Here is a 15,580-nt window from a genome sequence, read left to right on the forward strand (position 1 = left end):
TTATTTCTTGTATGTTTCACAAGAAAAAATATTTTGCATCTTAGTGGTAGGCATGTTGTGTAAATCACATGATACAAACCCCCCCAAAATCCATTTAAATTCCAGGTTGTAAGGCAACAAAATAGGAAAAATGCCAAGAGGGGTGAAGACTTTCACAAGCCACTGTACCTTGTCCCTACACTGCTTACAGGGTAAGGAAACCAATATGTCATTTTGAAATTTGGGTGAACTATCCTTTCAATGTCTTTTTAGCAACAAGAAAGAAACCGTCTTTCTAGATAACAAAACGTGTTGTCATGGAAAATACGTCTTTATCTGGTTGTAACAGAGACCAGTTGGTTGTATTCTGGTTATACAGTATGACATCATTAAGAAATCATGTTCCAATTTTTTACCACTTAGTATATTCTCTCTGAATATCTCTTTGATTCCCTTCCAGTGTAATGTGGGCTGGGCAGGTAATGGGCATACATGTGGTCCAGACACAGACATCGATGGCTACCCTGACCAGCCTCTCCCCTGCATAGACAATGACTATCACTGCCGAGCCGTAAGCATGTTACACACACACACAAAACACTAACAAAATGTCTCATTTACCACAATCATCATGTGTTGTGTTCCCTATGCAGGACAACTGTGTGAACACGCCCAACTCTGGCCAGGAGGACGCAGACGGAGATGGTATAGGTGACCAGTGTGATGAAGATGCGGACGGAGACAGCATCAAGAACGTGGAGGTCAGTCTAGCCTTGTATCAAAGACAGTACAGGATGAGGATAGGCTAAAACTGTTTCTCCAACAGAAATCCCAGATCACACTTGTAGGCGATGTCATGGCGACGTTGCCTAGCTCATGCGTAGAAACATGTCATCGGGTCTAACGGTCGTCTCATGCCGAACTGTGCATGTGCAGGCCGTCAAATCAAAGCTACTTCTTCAATATAAAGTTTTTGATGAAAATTAAATTGTGTCAGTTTGTCAATTTCACAAGGTTGAAGTAATAACATGTTCAACTACTTAAGACATTGGCTCGAATCAAGGTTGTGCCTTTACATTTTGAGAAAATTAACAAGTAAGGAAGAATTTTTCACTTCTCTCATTGACTCTTCAAACCATGGCCTGGTCTGTTTGGTCTGTTTCGCAAGTGTTCCCGGAAGTCTTGCGATGTTGCGCCTCTGGGTTTAGAAACTCTGTGCTTGTATTCTGTCGGTGTGTGGTCATGTTCATTAGGCAAAATGGAATCTCCCTGATTCCACTTCACACCATTTAGTTTTTCCTCTTTGTTTTTCTAGGACAACTGCCGTCTGGTCCCCAACAAGGATCAACAGAACTCGGACACAGACTCATATGGGGACGCGTGTGACAACTGCCCCAACGTTCCCAACAGCAGCCAGAAGGACACAGACGGCAACGGGGCTGGGGACACCTGTGACAATGACATTGATGGGGATGGTAGGCTATGGATCGCTTAGGACAGGGCTATTCAATTACTGTCCCACAAGGACAAAAGTACTGCTCTGGTTTTTTCCCACCTGGTAGTTAATTGATTGATTCATATTATTGATTGTGTACCTTGTTTGATTTAGTTCCTGAATAGATGGAGAGAATGGAAAACTGAAGTGTTTCGGCCCTCCAGGGCCCGTATTCACAAAGAATCTCAGAGTAGGAGTGCTGATATAGGATCACTTTTGCCTTTCAGATCATAATGAATAAGAGTATATGAACAGGGAGGACTTCATCCTAGATCATCAGCACTCTACTCTGAGACACTTTGTGAATACGGGCCCAAGACCGTAATTGAATTGCTCATCTTCCTCCTTCTCGTCCTCTCGCCAGGTATCCCAAACGTGCTGGACAACTGTCCCAAGGTGCCCAACCCTATGCAGACTGACCGTGACGGGGATCGAGTGGGGGATGCCTGTGACAGCTGCCCAGAAGTCAACGACCCCATGCAGGTCAGAGGTCAAGAATAACATTTAAGAGAGTTGAAATAAAAATATAGTTTGTTGAGGAAATCTTTGAAACCTCTTTTCTCCATTCAGTCTGATATGGACAACGACCTGGTGGGAGATGTGTGTGACACCAACCAGGACATGTGAGTGATCTTACTAGTTTTCTGGTTTAGGGGACTTCAGAACCAGATAAAGAGGTTATTTTGGGGTTGTTATCTGGTTATATAACCAGATGACAACCAGGCTGAACCAGGTAAAGCTGTCTTTTTCTTGTAGCTAAAAAGATATGTAAAAACATAATTTTACAGTAAGTATACAACCTGACTGTCAAAACAAATGTCAGACTGACATCATTGCAACCAGTCTTGCCTGCTGGGCCAATGAGCCTGTTCCTAATGTCCCGGTCTTGTCCAGAGATGGGGATGGCCACCAGGACTCCAGGGACAACTGTCCAGATGTCCCTAACAGCTCACAGCTGGACTCAGACAACGACGGCATCGGTGACGAATGCGACGATGACGACGACAATGATGGCATTCCAGATACGAGACCTCCCGGGCCAGATAACTGCCGTCTCATCCCTAACCCCAGCCAGACAGACACTGATGGTATGGAAGGAGTCACATGGAAAGAAATGCTTTGTTTTAACCCTTTGACACGTACAAACACATGGGTGTGATCATTCTACAGTGGTCCCTGCAGCGTACGCTCAAACCGGTGTGATTAGAACACTTATTTAGAACGTTACGATTGACGCAACAGTCAGTGTTTGAGCTGGCCATATTAGTCTTAGCGCTAACTAAGGAAAGAGTGACCTAACACAATCGGTCATATTTAGCTAACTTTCGGCTGACAGAAACGATAATATGAATTAGCTAATAGCAATTACTATTTACAATTCATCACATCACGGGTGACCTCACCAGTGATCGAAATAATTGAGTAAAACCCTTTCTAAAAATCTAAAGTTATCAGACGATGGGTAGTTTGTGCGCGCTGCCATGTGTGTTTGTTCGTGTCAACCAAAGATAAAGAGGTTACAAGATGAGTTGGGTCTGTTTGCAGTATGCATGTTAAAGGGGGTGTGTCGTCTAACATCATTCACTTCCGGAGGTTTACTCGAAAGACGAGTGAACCATCCCTTCACCTCGTTTTGCTATAACATCTTTGGTCTGACAGGCCTTTACGTGAATGCATTGTATGAGGTCAACAAACATGGTGCCACACATAGCTGGCAATTAGCTTAGCATTAGCTCATCATAATCAGTACAGCCTTCAAAAAAGTATTTTACACACATCATATGTGTCCATTACAATCTATGCAAGAATCGGAATGCATGATTTGTCACCAGTACTTGAAAACGTTAATTAAACAGTAAATACATTATGCACCATACATACGGTGTGCTACAGCAGAAACGACAACACGATATACAGAAACTATAATGATAGCGTAATAAGGCACTTACTTTTTATTAGGAATGCACACGTCCAAAGTTATTATTAGTAGTGAAGACAATGTGGGCGCCAGCCGGAAAATGTGCCAGGGAGGGAAAAAGTTTGTGCTTGGGCTCACATTGAAGAGAGAAGTTTGTCCTGCTCAGTAAAGCCTCAAACGTAAATTGTCCGCAACAGTGAAATGGGCTACTTCTATGTGAATTAATGAGGAGGCGGAACACACCTCAATTCAAACTGTTAGAAAATAAAACTCGTTAGAAAATAATTTGAAATTGACTAGTTAAAACATAGCCTATAAAAATTAGCAGGCAGCGTGTCTTGGTTTGAGGGCAGCGTGGGTTAACTGTCCTGTTGCGTAACAATCTCATTTTGGAACAAGTGAGTGCATTCTGACATCACGTGCATAAAAAAACTCACACTGGGGCGACCGTTCGAGATAGTTGAAACTCACATGTGAAAAGGTTAACAGGATTAAAAAGGCCCAATCTGTAACTTTCCAGACACGCACAGAGGGGTAGCACTTTTTACTGGAAATAAAGTTAAAAGTAGAATTTCGCATTCTGTTTGAAATGTTTTGGCATTTTATTGGCCTGCTGACAAACTACCACAGGCCACCTATGTTTGTTTGTCCTAAACTATACTGTATGTCATACTACAGTAACCTATTTTCTCTATAGTCCCATCCCCATCTGTGATCTCAGAGTGGTATATGTTTGTGTATTTTTGTGTCCCCCTTATCAGGAAATGGCGTTGGTGACATGTGCGAGAATGACTTTGACAACGACTCAGTGATCGACTTGATTGACGTGTGTCCAGAGAGCGCTGAAGTCACAATGACCGACTTCAGAGCCTATCAGACGGTCATCCTGGACCCGGAGGGCGATGCCCAAATCGACCCCAACTGGATAGTGCTCAATCGGGTGACCATTTGGAATATTCCCATCTAGAAAACAAACATTATATTGTATGTACTTAAATTAATTTAGCATTGTTCTGGAATTTAATTTTAGGGTATGGAAATTGTTCAAACCATGAACAGTGACCCTGGTTTGGCCATAGGTAAGTCTGTAAACCTCCTTCTGCCGCTCTGTGTATCTTTCTGTCTGTATTTCTCTGCTCCTCCCCCTCTCTTTATCCCACCTTATCTCCTTTTTAAGTGAAGATGTCTCATAAAAGAGCATGAAAAATCAAGTATCTCGCTCTCTCCCTCCACCCGATCCCCACCAGGCTATACAGCCTTTAACGGGGTAGACTTTGAGGGGACGTTCCACATCAACACGGCCACAGATGATGACTACGTGGGCTTCATCTTCGGCTACCAGGACTCGTCCAGCTTCTACGTGGTCATGTGGAAACAGACGGAGCAGACCTACTGGCAGTCGCTGCCTTTTAGGGCCATGGCCCAGCCAGGCCTGCAACTGAAGGTGGGGCACACAGGAAATTACACCAGTTGGTTTTAAAGGGACATTACACTCCAACATCAGAAGTTTGTCAGATGTTTTCAAACCTTCAAAGTAGTCTTATGTCAATAGGAGTCCACATCCCACACCATCCAGTTGTGTAGTTCCAGCTACATGCCTCAACTCCAAATGTAATAGATATTAGAAAACCCCAGCCACACACGTGACTTTACTCCCTTTTCTCTACAGGCAGTGAAGTCACGTACGGGTCCAGGCGAGTACCTCCGTAACGCCCTGTGGCACACGGGCGACACCCCAGGTGAGGTCACCCTGCTGTGGAAGGACCCCCGGAATGTGGGCTGGAAGGACAAGACATCCTACCGCTGGCACCTCAGCCACCGCCCGCAGGTGGGCTATATCAAGTGAGCCAAACTTCAAAGGGCATTACAGCCACAAATGCTCCACTCCTAGTTGTATTCTCCTGCCAATTTTATTTTATTTTTTATTTAACCTTTATTTTAATATTGAGATCTTGAGACCTATAAATATACACATTTTACACACCAAAAAAAGTATATATACTGAACAAAAATATAAATGCAACATTCAACAATTTCAAAGAAGTCAGTCAATTGAAATAAATTCATTAGGCCCTAATCTATGGATTTCACATCACTGGGTAGGGGTGCAGCCATGGGTGGGCATAGGCCCAACCACTTGTCAGCCAGGCCCACCCACTGGGGAGTCAGGCCCAGCAATCAGAATGAGTTTTTCCCTACAAAAGGGCTTTATTACAGACAGAAATGCTCCTCAGCAGTCCAGCAGTTTGGACACACCTACTCATTCAAGGGGTTTTCTTTATTTTTACTATTTTTTACATTGTAGAATTATAGTGAAGACCTCAAAACTATGAAATAACACAAATCAAAATATATTTTTAATTTGAGATTCTTCAAATAGCCACCCTTTGCCTTGATGACAGCTTTGCACACGCTTGGCATTCTCTCAACCAGCTTCATGAGGTAGTCACCTGGAATGCATTTCAATTAACAGGTGTGCCTTCTTAAAAGTTAATTTGTGGAATTTCTTTCCTTCTTAATGCGTTTGAGCCAATCAGTTGTGTTGTGACAAGGTAGGGGGGTGGATATACAGAAGATAGCCCTATTTGGTAAAAGACCAAGTCCATATTATGGCAAGAACAGCTTAAATAAGCAAAGAGAAATGACAGTCCATCATTACTTTAAGACATGAAGGCCAGTCAATCCGGAAAATTTCAAGAACTTTGAAAGTTTCTTCAAGTGCAGTTGCAAAAACCATCAAGTGCTATGATGAAACTGGCTTTCATGAGGACCGCCACAGGAAAGGAAGACCCAGAATTACCTCTGCTGCAGAGGATAAGTTCATTAGAGTTACCAGCCTCAGAAATTGCAGCCCAAATAAATGCTTCACAGAGTTCAAGTAACAGACACATCTCAACATCAACTGTTCAGAGGAGACTGCGTGAAGCAGGCCTTCATGGTCGAATTGCTGCAAAGAAACCACTACTAAAGGACACAAATAAGAAGAAGAGACTTGCTTGGGCCAACAAACACGAGCAATGGACATTAGACCGGTGGAAATATGTCCTTTGGTCTGATCAGTCCAAATATTTGATTTTTGGTTCCAACCGCTGTGTCTTTGTGCGACGCAGAGTAGGTGAACGGATGATCTCCGCATGTGTGGTTCCCACCGTGAAGCATGAAGGAGGAGGTGTGATGGTGCTTTGCTGGTGACACTGTCTGTGATTTATTTAGAATTCAAGGCACACTTAACCAGCATGGCTACCACAGCAATCTGCAGCGATACGCCATCCCATCTGGTTTGCGCTTAGTGGGACTATCATTTGTTTTTCAACAGGGCAATGACCCAACACACCTCCAGGCTGTGTAAGGGCTACTTGACCAAGAAGGAGAGTGATGGAGTGCTGCATCAGATGACCTGGCCTCAACAATCACACGACCTCAACCCAATTGAGATGGTTTGGGATGAGTTGGACCGCAGAGTGAAGGAAAAGCAGCCAACAAGTGCTCAGCATATGTGGGAACTCTTTCAAGACTGTTGAAAAGCATTCCAGGTGAAGCTGGTTGAGAGAATGCCAAGAGTGTGTAAAGCTGTCATGAACGCAAAGTATGGCTACTTTGAAGAATCTCAAATATAAAATATATTTTGATTTGTTTAACACTTTTTTGGTTACTACATGATTCCATATGTGTTATTTCATAGTTTTGATGTCTTCACTATTATTCTACAATGTAAAAAATAGTAAAAAATAAAGAAAAACCCTTGAATGAGTAAGTTTGCCCAAACTTTGGACTGGTAGTGTGTGTATATATACTTATGTAAATATATCCTTATGTAAAAAAAAAAAAAAAGTACAGTGGGGAAAAAAAGTATTTAGTCAGCCACCAATTGTGCAAGTTCTCCCACTTAAAAAGATGAGAGAGGCCTGTAATTTTCATCATAGGTACACTTCAACTATGACAGACAAAATGAGAAAAGAAAATCCAGAAAATCACATTGTAGGATTTTTTATGAATTTATTTGCAAATTATGGTGGAAAATAAGTATTTGGTCAATAACAAAAGTTTCTCAATACTTTGTTATATACCCTTTGTTGGCAATGACACAGGTCAAACGTTTTCTGTAAGTCTTCACAAGGTTTTCACACACTGTTGCTGGTATTTTGGCCCATTCCTCCATGCAGATCTCCTCTAGAGCAGTGATGTTTTGGGGCTGTCGCTGGGCAACACGGACTTTCAACTCCCTCCAAAGATTTTCTATGGGGTTGAGATCTGGAGACTGGCTAGGCCAATCCAGGACCTTCAAATGCTTCTTACGAAGCCACTCCTTCGTTGTCCGGGCGGTGTGTTTGGGATCATTGTCATGCTGAAAGACCCAGCCATGTTTCATCTTCAATGCCCTTGCTGATGGAAGGAGGTTTTCACTCAAAATCTCACGATACATGGCCCCATTCATTCTTTCCTTTACACGGATCAGTCGTCCTGGTCCCTTTGCAGAAAAACAGCCCCAAAGCATGATGTTTCCACCCCTATGCTTCACAGTAGGTATGGTGTTCTTTGGATGCAACTCAGCATTCTTTGTCCTCCAAACACGACGAGTTGAGTTTTTGCCAAAAAGTTCTATTTTGGTTTCATCTGACCATATGACATTCTCCCAATCCTCTTCTGGATCATCCAAGTGCACTCTAGCAAACTTCAGACGGGCCTGGACATGTACTGGCTTAAGCAGGGGGACACGTCTGGCACTGCAGGATTTGAGTCCCTGGCGGCGTAGTGTGTTACTGATGGTAGGCTTTGTTACTTTGGTCCCAGCTCTCTGCAGGTCATTCACTAGGTCCCCCCCGTGTGGTTCTGGGATTTTTGCTCACCGTTCTTGTGATCATTTTGACCCCACGGGGTGAGATCTTGCGTTGAGCCCCAGATCGAGGGAGATTATCAGTGGTCTTGTATGTCTTCCATTTCCTAATAATTGCTCCCACAGTTGATTTCTTCAAACCAAGCTGCTTACCTATTGTAGATTCAGTCTTCCCAGCCTGGTGCAGGTCTACAATTTTGTTTCTGGTGTCCTTTGACAGCTCTTTGGTCTTGGCCATAGTGGAGTTTGGAGTGTGACTGTTTGAGGTTGTGGACAGGTGTCTTTTATACTGATAACAAGTTCAAACAGGTGCCATTAATACAGGTAACGAGTGGAGGACAGAGGAGCCTCTTAAAGAAGAAGTTACAGGTCTGTGAGAGCCAGAAATCTTGCTTGTTTGTAGGTGACCAAATACTTATTTTCCACCATAATTTGCAAATAAATTCATTAAAAATCCTACAATGTGATTTTCTGGATATTTTTTTCTCATTTTGTCTGTCATAGTTGACGTGTACCAATGATGAAAATTACAGGCCTCTCTCATCTTTTTAAGTGGGAGAACTTGCACAATTGGTGGCTGACTAAATACTTTTTTTCCCCACTGTATATATATATATATATATATATATAGTGCCTTCGGAAAGTATTCAGACCCCTTGACTTTTTCCACATTGTGTTACGTTACAGCCTTATTCTAAAATTGATTAAATATGCATTTTTTTCTCAGCAATCTATACATGTGATATTTCAGTTTTTATTTTTTATATATTTGCAAAGATTTCTAAAAAACTGTTTTGGATTTGTCATTATGGGGTATTGTGTGTAGATTGAGGAGGGGGGGGACGACGATTTAATCCATTTTAGAATATGGCTGTAACGTAACAAAATGTGGAAAAAGTCAAGGGGTCTGAATACTTTCCGAATGCACTGTATACATTCATACAGTTGTGTGAAAGTGTTTGCCCCCTTCCTGATTTGTTATTTGTTTGCATGTTTGTCACACTTAAATGTTTCAGATCAAATACATTTAAATATTAGTCAAAGATAACACAAGGAAACACAAAATGCAGTTTTGAAATGAAGGTTGTTATTATTAAGGGAAAACAAAATCCAAACCTACATGGCCCTGTGTGAAAAAGTGTTTGCCCCCCCTGTTATAATAAATAATAATAATATGCCATTTAGCAGACGCTTTTATCCAAAGCGACTTACAGTCATGCGTGCATAAATTTTTGTGTATGGGTGGTCCCGGGGATCGAACCCACTACCTTGGCGTTACAAGCGCCGTGCTCTACCAGCTGAGCTACAGAGGACCACATTTATACACAACTCAACTGTGGTTTATCACACCTGAGTTCAATTCCTCTAGCCACACCCAGGCCTGATTACTGCCACACCTGTTCTCAATCAAGGAATCACTTCAATAGGACCTGCCTGACAAAGTGAAGTAGACCAAAAGATCCTCAAAAGCTAGACATCATGCCGAGATCCAAAGAAATTCATGAACAAATTAGAAAGAAAGTAATTGAGATCCATCAGTCTGGAAAAGGTTATAAAGCCATTTCTAAAGCTTTGGGACTCCAGCGAACCACAGTGAGAGCCATTATCCACAAATGGCGAAAACATGGAACAGTGGTGAACCTTCCCAGGAGTGGCTGGCCGACCAAAATTACCCCAAGAGCGCAGCGACGACTCATCCAAGAGGTCACAAAAGACCCCACAACAACATCCAAAGAGCTGCAGGCCTCACTTGCCTCAGTTAAGGTCAGTGTTCATGACTCCACCATAAGAAAGAGACTGGGCAAAAATGGCCTGCATGGCAGAGTTCCAAGACGAAAACCACTGCTGAGCAAAAATAACATTAAGGCTCATCTCATTTTTGCCAGGAAACATATTGATGATCCCCAAGACCTTTGGGAAAATATTCTGTGGACTGACGAGACAAAAGTTGAACTTTTTGGAAGGTGTGTGTCCCATTACATCTGGCGTAAAAGTAACACCGCATTTCAGAAAAAGAACATCATACCAACAGTAAAATATGGTGGAGGTAGTGTGATGGTCTGGGGCTGTTTTGCTGCTTCAGGACCTGGAAGACTTGCTGTGATAACTGGAACCATGAATTCTGCTGTCTACCAAAAAATCCTGAAGGAGAATGTCCGGCCATCTGTTCGTGACCTCAAGCTGAAGCGAACTTGGGTTCTGCAGCAGGACAATGATCCAAAACACACCAGCAAGTCCACCTCTGAATGGCTGAAGAAAAACAAAATGAAGACTTTGGAGTGGCCTAGTCAAAGTCCTGACCTGAATCCTATTGAGATGCTGTGGCATGACCTTAAAAAGGCAGTTCATGCTCGAAAACCCTCCAATGTGGCTGAATTACAACAATTCTGCAAAGATGAGTGGGCCAAAATTCCTCCACAGCGCTGTAAAAGACTCATTGCAAGTTATCGCAAACGCTTGATTGCATTTGTTGCTGCTAAGCGTGGCCCAACCAGTTATTAGGTTGTAGGGGGCAATCACTTTCACACAGGGCCATGTGGGTTTGGATTTTGTTTTCCCTTAATAATAACAACCTTCATTTCAAAACTGCATTTTGTGTTTACTTGTGTTATCTTTGACTAATATTTAAATTAGTTTGATCTGAAACATTTAAGTGTGACAAACATGCAAACAAATAAGAAATCAGGAAGGGAGCAAACACTTTTTCACACCACTGTACATACAGTTGAAGTCGGAAGTTTACATACACCTTAGCCACATATATTTAAACTCAGTTTTTCACAATTCCTGACATTTAATCCTAGTAAAAATGCCCTGTCTTAGGTCAGTTAGGATCACCACTTTATTTTAAGAATATGAAATGTCAGAATAATAGTAGAGATAATTATTTATTTCAGCTTTTATTTATTTCATCACATTCCCAGTGGGTCAGAAGTTTACATACACTCAATTAGTATTTGGTAGCATTGCCTTTAAATTGTTTAACTTGGGTCAAACGTGTCGGGTAGCCTTCCACAAGCTTCCCACAATAAGTTGGGTGAATTTTGGCCCATTCCTCCTGACAGAGCTGGTGTAACTGAGTCAGGTTTGTATGTAGGCCTCCTTGCTCGAACACGCTTTTTCAGTTCTGCCCACAAATGTTCTATAGGATTGAGGTCAGGGCTTTGTGATGGCCACTCCAATACCTTGACTTTGTTGTCCTTAAGCCATTTTGCTTGGGGTCATTGTCCATTTGGAAGACCCATTTGCGACCAAGCTTTAACTTCCTGACTGATGTCTTGAGATGTTGCTTCAATATATCCACATAATTTTCCTTCCTCATGATGCCATCTATTTTGTGAAGTGCACCAGTCCCTCCTGCAGCAAAGCACCCCCACAGCATGATGCTGCCACCCCCGTGCTTCAAGCTGCCGCCTTTTTGCTCCAAACATAACAATGGTCATTATGGCCAAACAGTTCTATTTTTGTTTCATCAGACGAGGACATTTCTCCAAAAAGTACAAATCTTTGTCCCCATGTGCAGTTGCAAACCGTAGTCTGGCTTTTTTATGGCGGTTTTGGAGCAGTGGCTTCTTCCTTGCTGAGCGGCCTTTCAGGTTATGTCAATATACGACTTGTTTTACTGTGGATATAGATACTTTTGTACCCGTTTCCTCCAGCATCTTCACAAGGTCCTTTGCTGTTGTTCTGGGATTGATTTGCACTTTTCGTACCAAAGTACGTTAATCTCTAGGAGACAGAACGCGTCTCCTTCCTGAGCGGTTTGACGGCTGCGTGGTCCCATGGTGTTTATACTTGCGTACTATTGTTTGTACAGATGAACGTGGTACCTTCAGGCGTTTGGAAATTGCTCCCAAGGATGAACCATACTTGTGGAGGTCAAAATAAATTTTTCTGAGGTCTTGGCTGATTTCTTTTCATTTTCCCATGATGTCAAGCAAAGAGGCATTGAGTTTGAAGGTTCGCCTTGAAATACATCCACAGGTACACCTCCAATTGACTCAAATGATGTAAATTATCCTGTCAGAAGCATCTAAAGCCATGACATCATTTTCTGGAATTTTCTAAACTGTTTAAAAGGCACAGTCAACTTAGTGTATGTAAACTTCTGACCCACTGGAGTTGTGATTAAGTGAAATAATCTGTCTGTAAACAATTATTGGAAAAATTACTTGTGTCATGCACAAAGTAGATGTCTTAACCGACTTGCCAAAGCTATAGTTTGCTAACAAGAAATTTGTGGAGTGGTTGAAAAACGAGTTTCAATGACTCCAACATAAGTGTATGTAAACTTCCGACTTCAACTGTACATACATACATACATACATACATACATAAGATTGGTGGAGGCCCTAGGAACATCAAGAGTTAACCAATCCTGTGAACGGGTTAGGCAACTCAGGTGTCTATAATTCAACAGCAAAGTTAGAGAAGATGGAAGTTTATGAAGTAGGGCCTTCCTCACTGTTTCATTGAGCCGTTTACTGAATAGAGATAGATCTATAACTCTTGATGGCTATACAGTATCTGTATATAATTCAGATGATAAAGAGAGATCTGTACGGCTCTTCATTGTGTATATCTATGCCACAGCGTGAGGCTGTATGAAGGCATGACATTGGTGGCAGACTCGGGCATGGTGGTGGACACCTCAATGAGGGGCGGGAGGCTGGGCGTCTTCTGCTTCTCCCAGGAGCAAATCATCTGGTCCAACCTGGGCTATCGCTGCAACGGTATGTCAACCCTCTCAGAACAGAATTTTCTTGAATTGGAATTTAACCTCTTGAATTTATTACATTGAAATGGTTATAGCTTCCTGGTTGTGTTATAATCTTTCTTTCTATCTTATCAGATACTGTACCAGAGGACTATGAGTTCTACCGCAAGCAGATCCACGTCAGGGTGTGACCTAGCACAGCATCAGTGCAGATACACTACATCACCTGTGCCTTCGCTGTGTCCTGTGTGTGTGCGTGTGTGTGTTTGTCAAATCAAATCAAATTGTATTTGTCACATGCGCCGAATACAACAGGTGTAGTAGACCTTACCGTGAAATGCTTACTTACAAGCCCTTAACCAACAATGCAGTTCAAGAAAGAGTTAAGAAAATATTTACTAAATAAAATAAAAAGTAACAGAATAAAATGACATAACAAAAACAAGGCAATATATCATATAATATAATAAGCCATTTAGCAGACGCTTTTATCCAATACAGGGGGTACCGGTACCGAGTCAATGTGCGGGGGTACAGGTTAGTCGAGGTAGTTTGTACATGTAGGTTGGGGTAAGTGACTATGCATAGATAATAAACAGCGAGTAGCAGCAGTGTAAAAACAAAGGGGGGAGGGGTCAATGTAAATAGTCCCGGTGTTCAGCAGTCTTATAGCTTGGGGGTAGAAGCTGTTAAGGAGCCTTTTGGACATGTGTGTGTGTGTTTAAGGTACATTTACTTTACAGTGGTGCTCTTTCTGTCTTTAACCCCACAGCAACCTTACACCTGACTACAGGTTGGCCAAGTCAAGAGTTAAAGATTGATTGACAAAATAATAGCTTTTAGTATTATTATATCAAATGAAGAATGAAAGCTATACGGAACAAAAAATGTAACGCAACATGCAACCATTTCAAAGATTTTACTTAGTTGCAGAAGGAAATCAGTCTATTTAAATAAATTCATTAGGCCCTAATTTATTAATTTCACATGACTGGGCAATGAACGCAGCCAGGCCCACCCACTGGGGAGCAAGGCCCAGCCAATCAGAATGAGTTTTTCCCCACAAAAGGGCTTTATTACAGGACAGAAATACTCCTCACCAACACACAATTTGAGAGAAATAAGCTTTTTGTGCATATGGAACATTTCTGGGATATTTTATTTCAGCTCATGAAACATGGGACCAACACTATACATGTTGCATTTACATTTTTGTTCAGTATACTGAGTGGCACCCCCTATTGCCCTCAGAACAGCCTCAAGTCGTCGGGGCATGAACTCTACAAGGTGTCGAAAGCATCCACAGGGATGTGGCCCTTGTTGACTCTAATGCTTCCCACAGTTGTGTCAAGTTGGCTGGATGCCCTTTGGGTGGTGGACCATTCTTGATACACAGGGAAACTGTTGAACGTGGAAAAACCCAACAGCGTTGCAGATCTTGAATTGTTTGTCTTGCCCACTCACCCTCTGAATGGCACATACACAATCCATGTCTCAATTGTCTCAAGGCTTTAAAATATTGTTTAACCTGTCTCCTCCCCTTCATCTACACTGATTGAAGTGGATTTAACATGTGACATCAATAAGGGATGATATGGATTCACCTGGTCAGTCTGTCATGGGAAGAACATGCACCAGGACATGGAACCGGAAGTGCAATGAAACTCTAATCAGAACTGTTATTCTGTTGCTTTGCGTGGGTGATATCGGTGCTTTGCAATTAGATAAGCGCCCTAATGTTCCTAATGTTTTGTACACTCAGTGTATGTGTATAATGGAAAATTAAATGCATTGTTTTTTTTTACTAGTCCTCCATGAATATATGCTGGAAAAATGTAAAATCTTAGACTTAAACTGAGCATCATGAAGGGTTCAGACTCACACTTGATGTCACATTACACACCACTGAATCCACTGTTAAACTACAATATTTGTCATGATGAAGGGTTTAACACAAGGCTGAGTTTACAAGGAATTCTATAATTGTTCTTTCTATGAGGATCATTGAAAACAAAGGTGTGTGTGCGTGTTATTTTTGCCAAATAAGGAACTAATGCTATGTATAGCTATTACAGATATGGAAGTAATTCAAGAGAAGTACTGTTTATCTCCCTGACATGGTAAAGGCTGATTACGTAATAACTACAAATCTTTTGTGAGGAATGAGATGAGACGCCTATGTGGAAGCCTGCGAGAAACACATTTCACAGTAATAAACATCCAAATCTCCATCCAACATCTATTTTACTGAGTCTATGGAAACCATAATATTAGATCTCACCAACCCAACATATACATAAGGTTAATTGCCTACATTTACACAGGCAGCCTAATTCTGATCATTTTTTTCACTAATTGGTATTTTAAGTGAATAGGTCTGATGTGATTGTTCAGAAGACCAATTAGTATGGAAATATTATCAGAATTGGGTTGCCTGTGTAAATGCAGCCATTATAGCCCAGTTTATACCTGGTTCTAACATGTGTCCTTTGTCCTGATCTTATCCACATTCTGATTGTGTTCACATTTTAAGACAGGAGTAGATGATTAAAAGATGCATTGTTGTCTCGTGACTGGTACAGTGGTCTAAGGCACTGTATCACGCAATTGGCCCAGCGCCGTCCGGGTTAGGGGAGA

General features: G+C 41.8%; 1 protein-coding gene across 1 annotated transcript in view; it reads left to right on the top strand.

Moving 5' to 3' along the window:
* Positions 1 to 13,244, top strand: part of LOC123491527 (thrombospondin-3b-like) — a 31,069-nt gene extending 17,825 nt beyond the window's left edge. Inside the window, exons 12-23 of the mRNA XM_045222368.1 lie at positions 440 to 550; positions 633 to 740; positions 1,295 to 1,454; positions 1,839 to 1,957; positions 2,045 to 2,097; positions 2,369 to 2,562; positions 4,154 to 4,332; positions 4,423 to 4,471; positions 4,640 to 4,836; positions 5,062 to 5,234; positions 12,820 to 12,959; positions 13,079 to 13,244. Coding sequence (XP_045078303.1) covers positions 440 to 550; positions 633 to 740; positions 1,295 to 1,454; positions 1,839 to 1,957; positions 2,045 to 2,097; positions 2,369 to 2,562; positions 4,154 to 4,332; positions 4,423 to 4,471; positions 4,640 to 4,836; positions 5,062 to 5,234; positions 12,820 to 12,959; positions 13,079 to 13,134 — 1,539 coding nt within the window. The 3' untranslated portion in view covers positions 13,135 to 13,244. The remainder of the gene's footprint in view (positions 1 to 439; positions 551 to 632; positions 741 to 1,294; positions 1,455 to 1,838; positions 1,958 to 2,044; positions 2,098 to 2,368; positions 2,563 to 4,153; positions 4,333 to 4,422; positions 4,472 to 4,639; positions 4,837 to 5,061; positions 5,235 to 12,819; positions 12,960 to 13,078) is intronic.
* Positions 13,245 to 15,580: the final 2,336 nt, after the last annotated feature.

The sequence above is a fragment of the Coregonus clupeaformis genome, chromosome 8 (assembly GCF_020615455.1).
Source record: "Coregonus clupeaformis isolate EN_2021a chromosome 8, ASM2061545v1, whole genome shotgun sequence".
NCBI classification, from domain to species: Eukaryota; Metazoa; Chordata; class Actinopteri; order Salmoniformes; family Salmonidae; genus Coregonus; species Coregonus clupeaformis.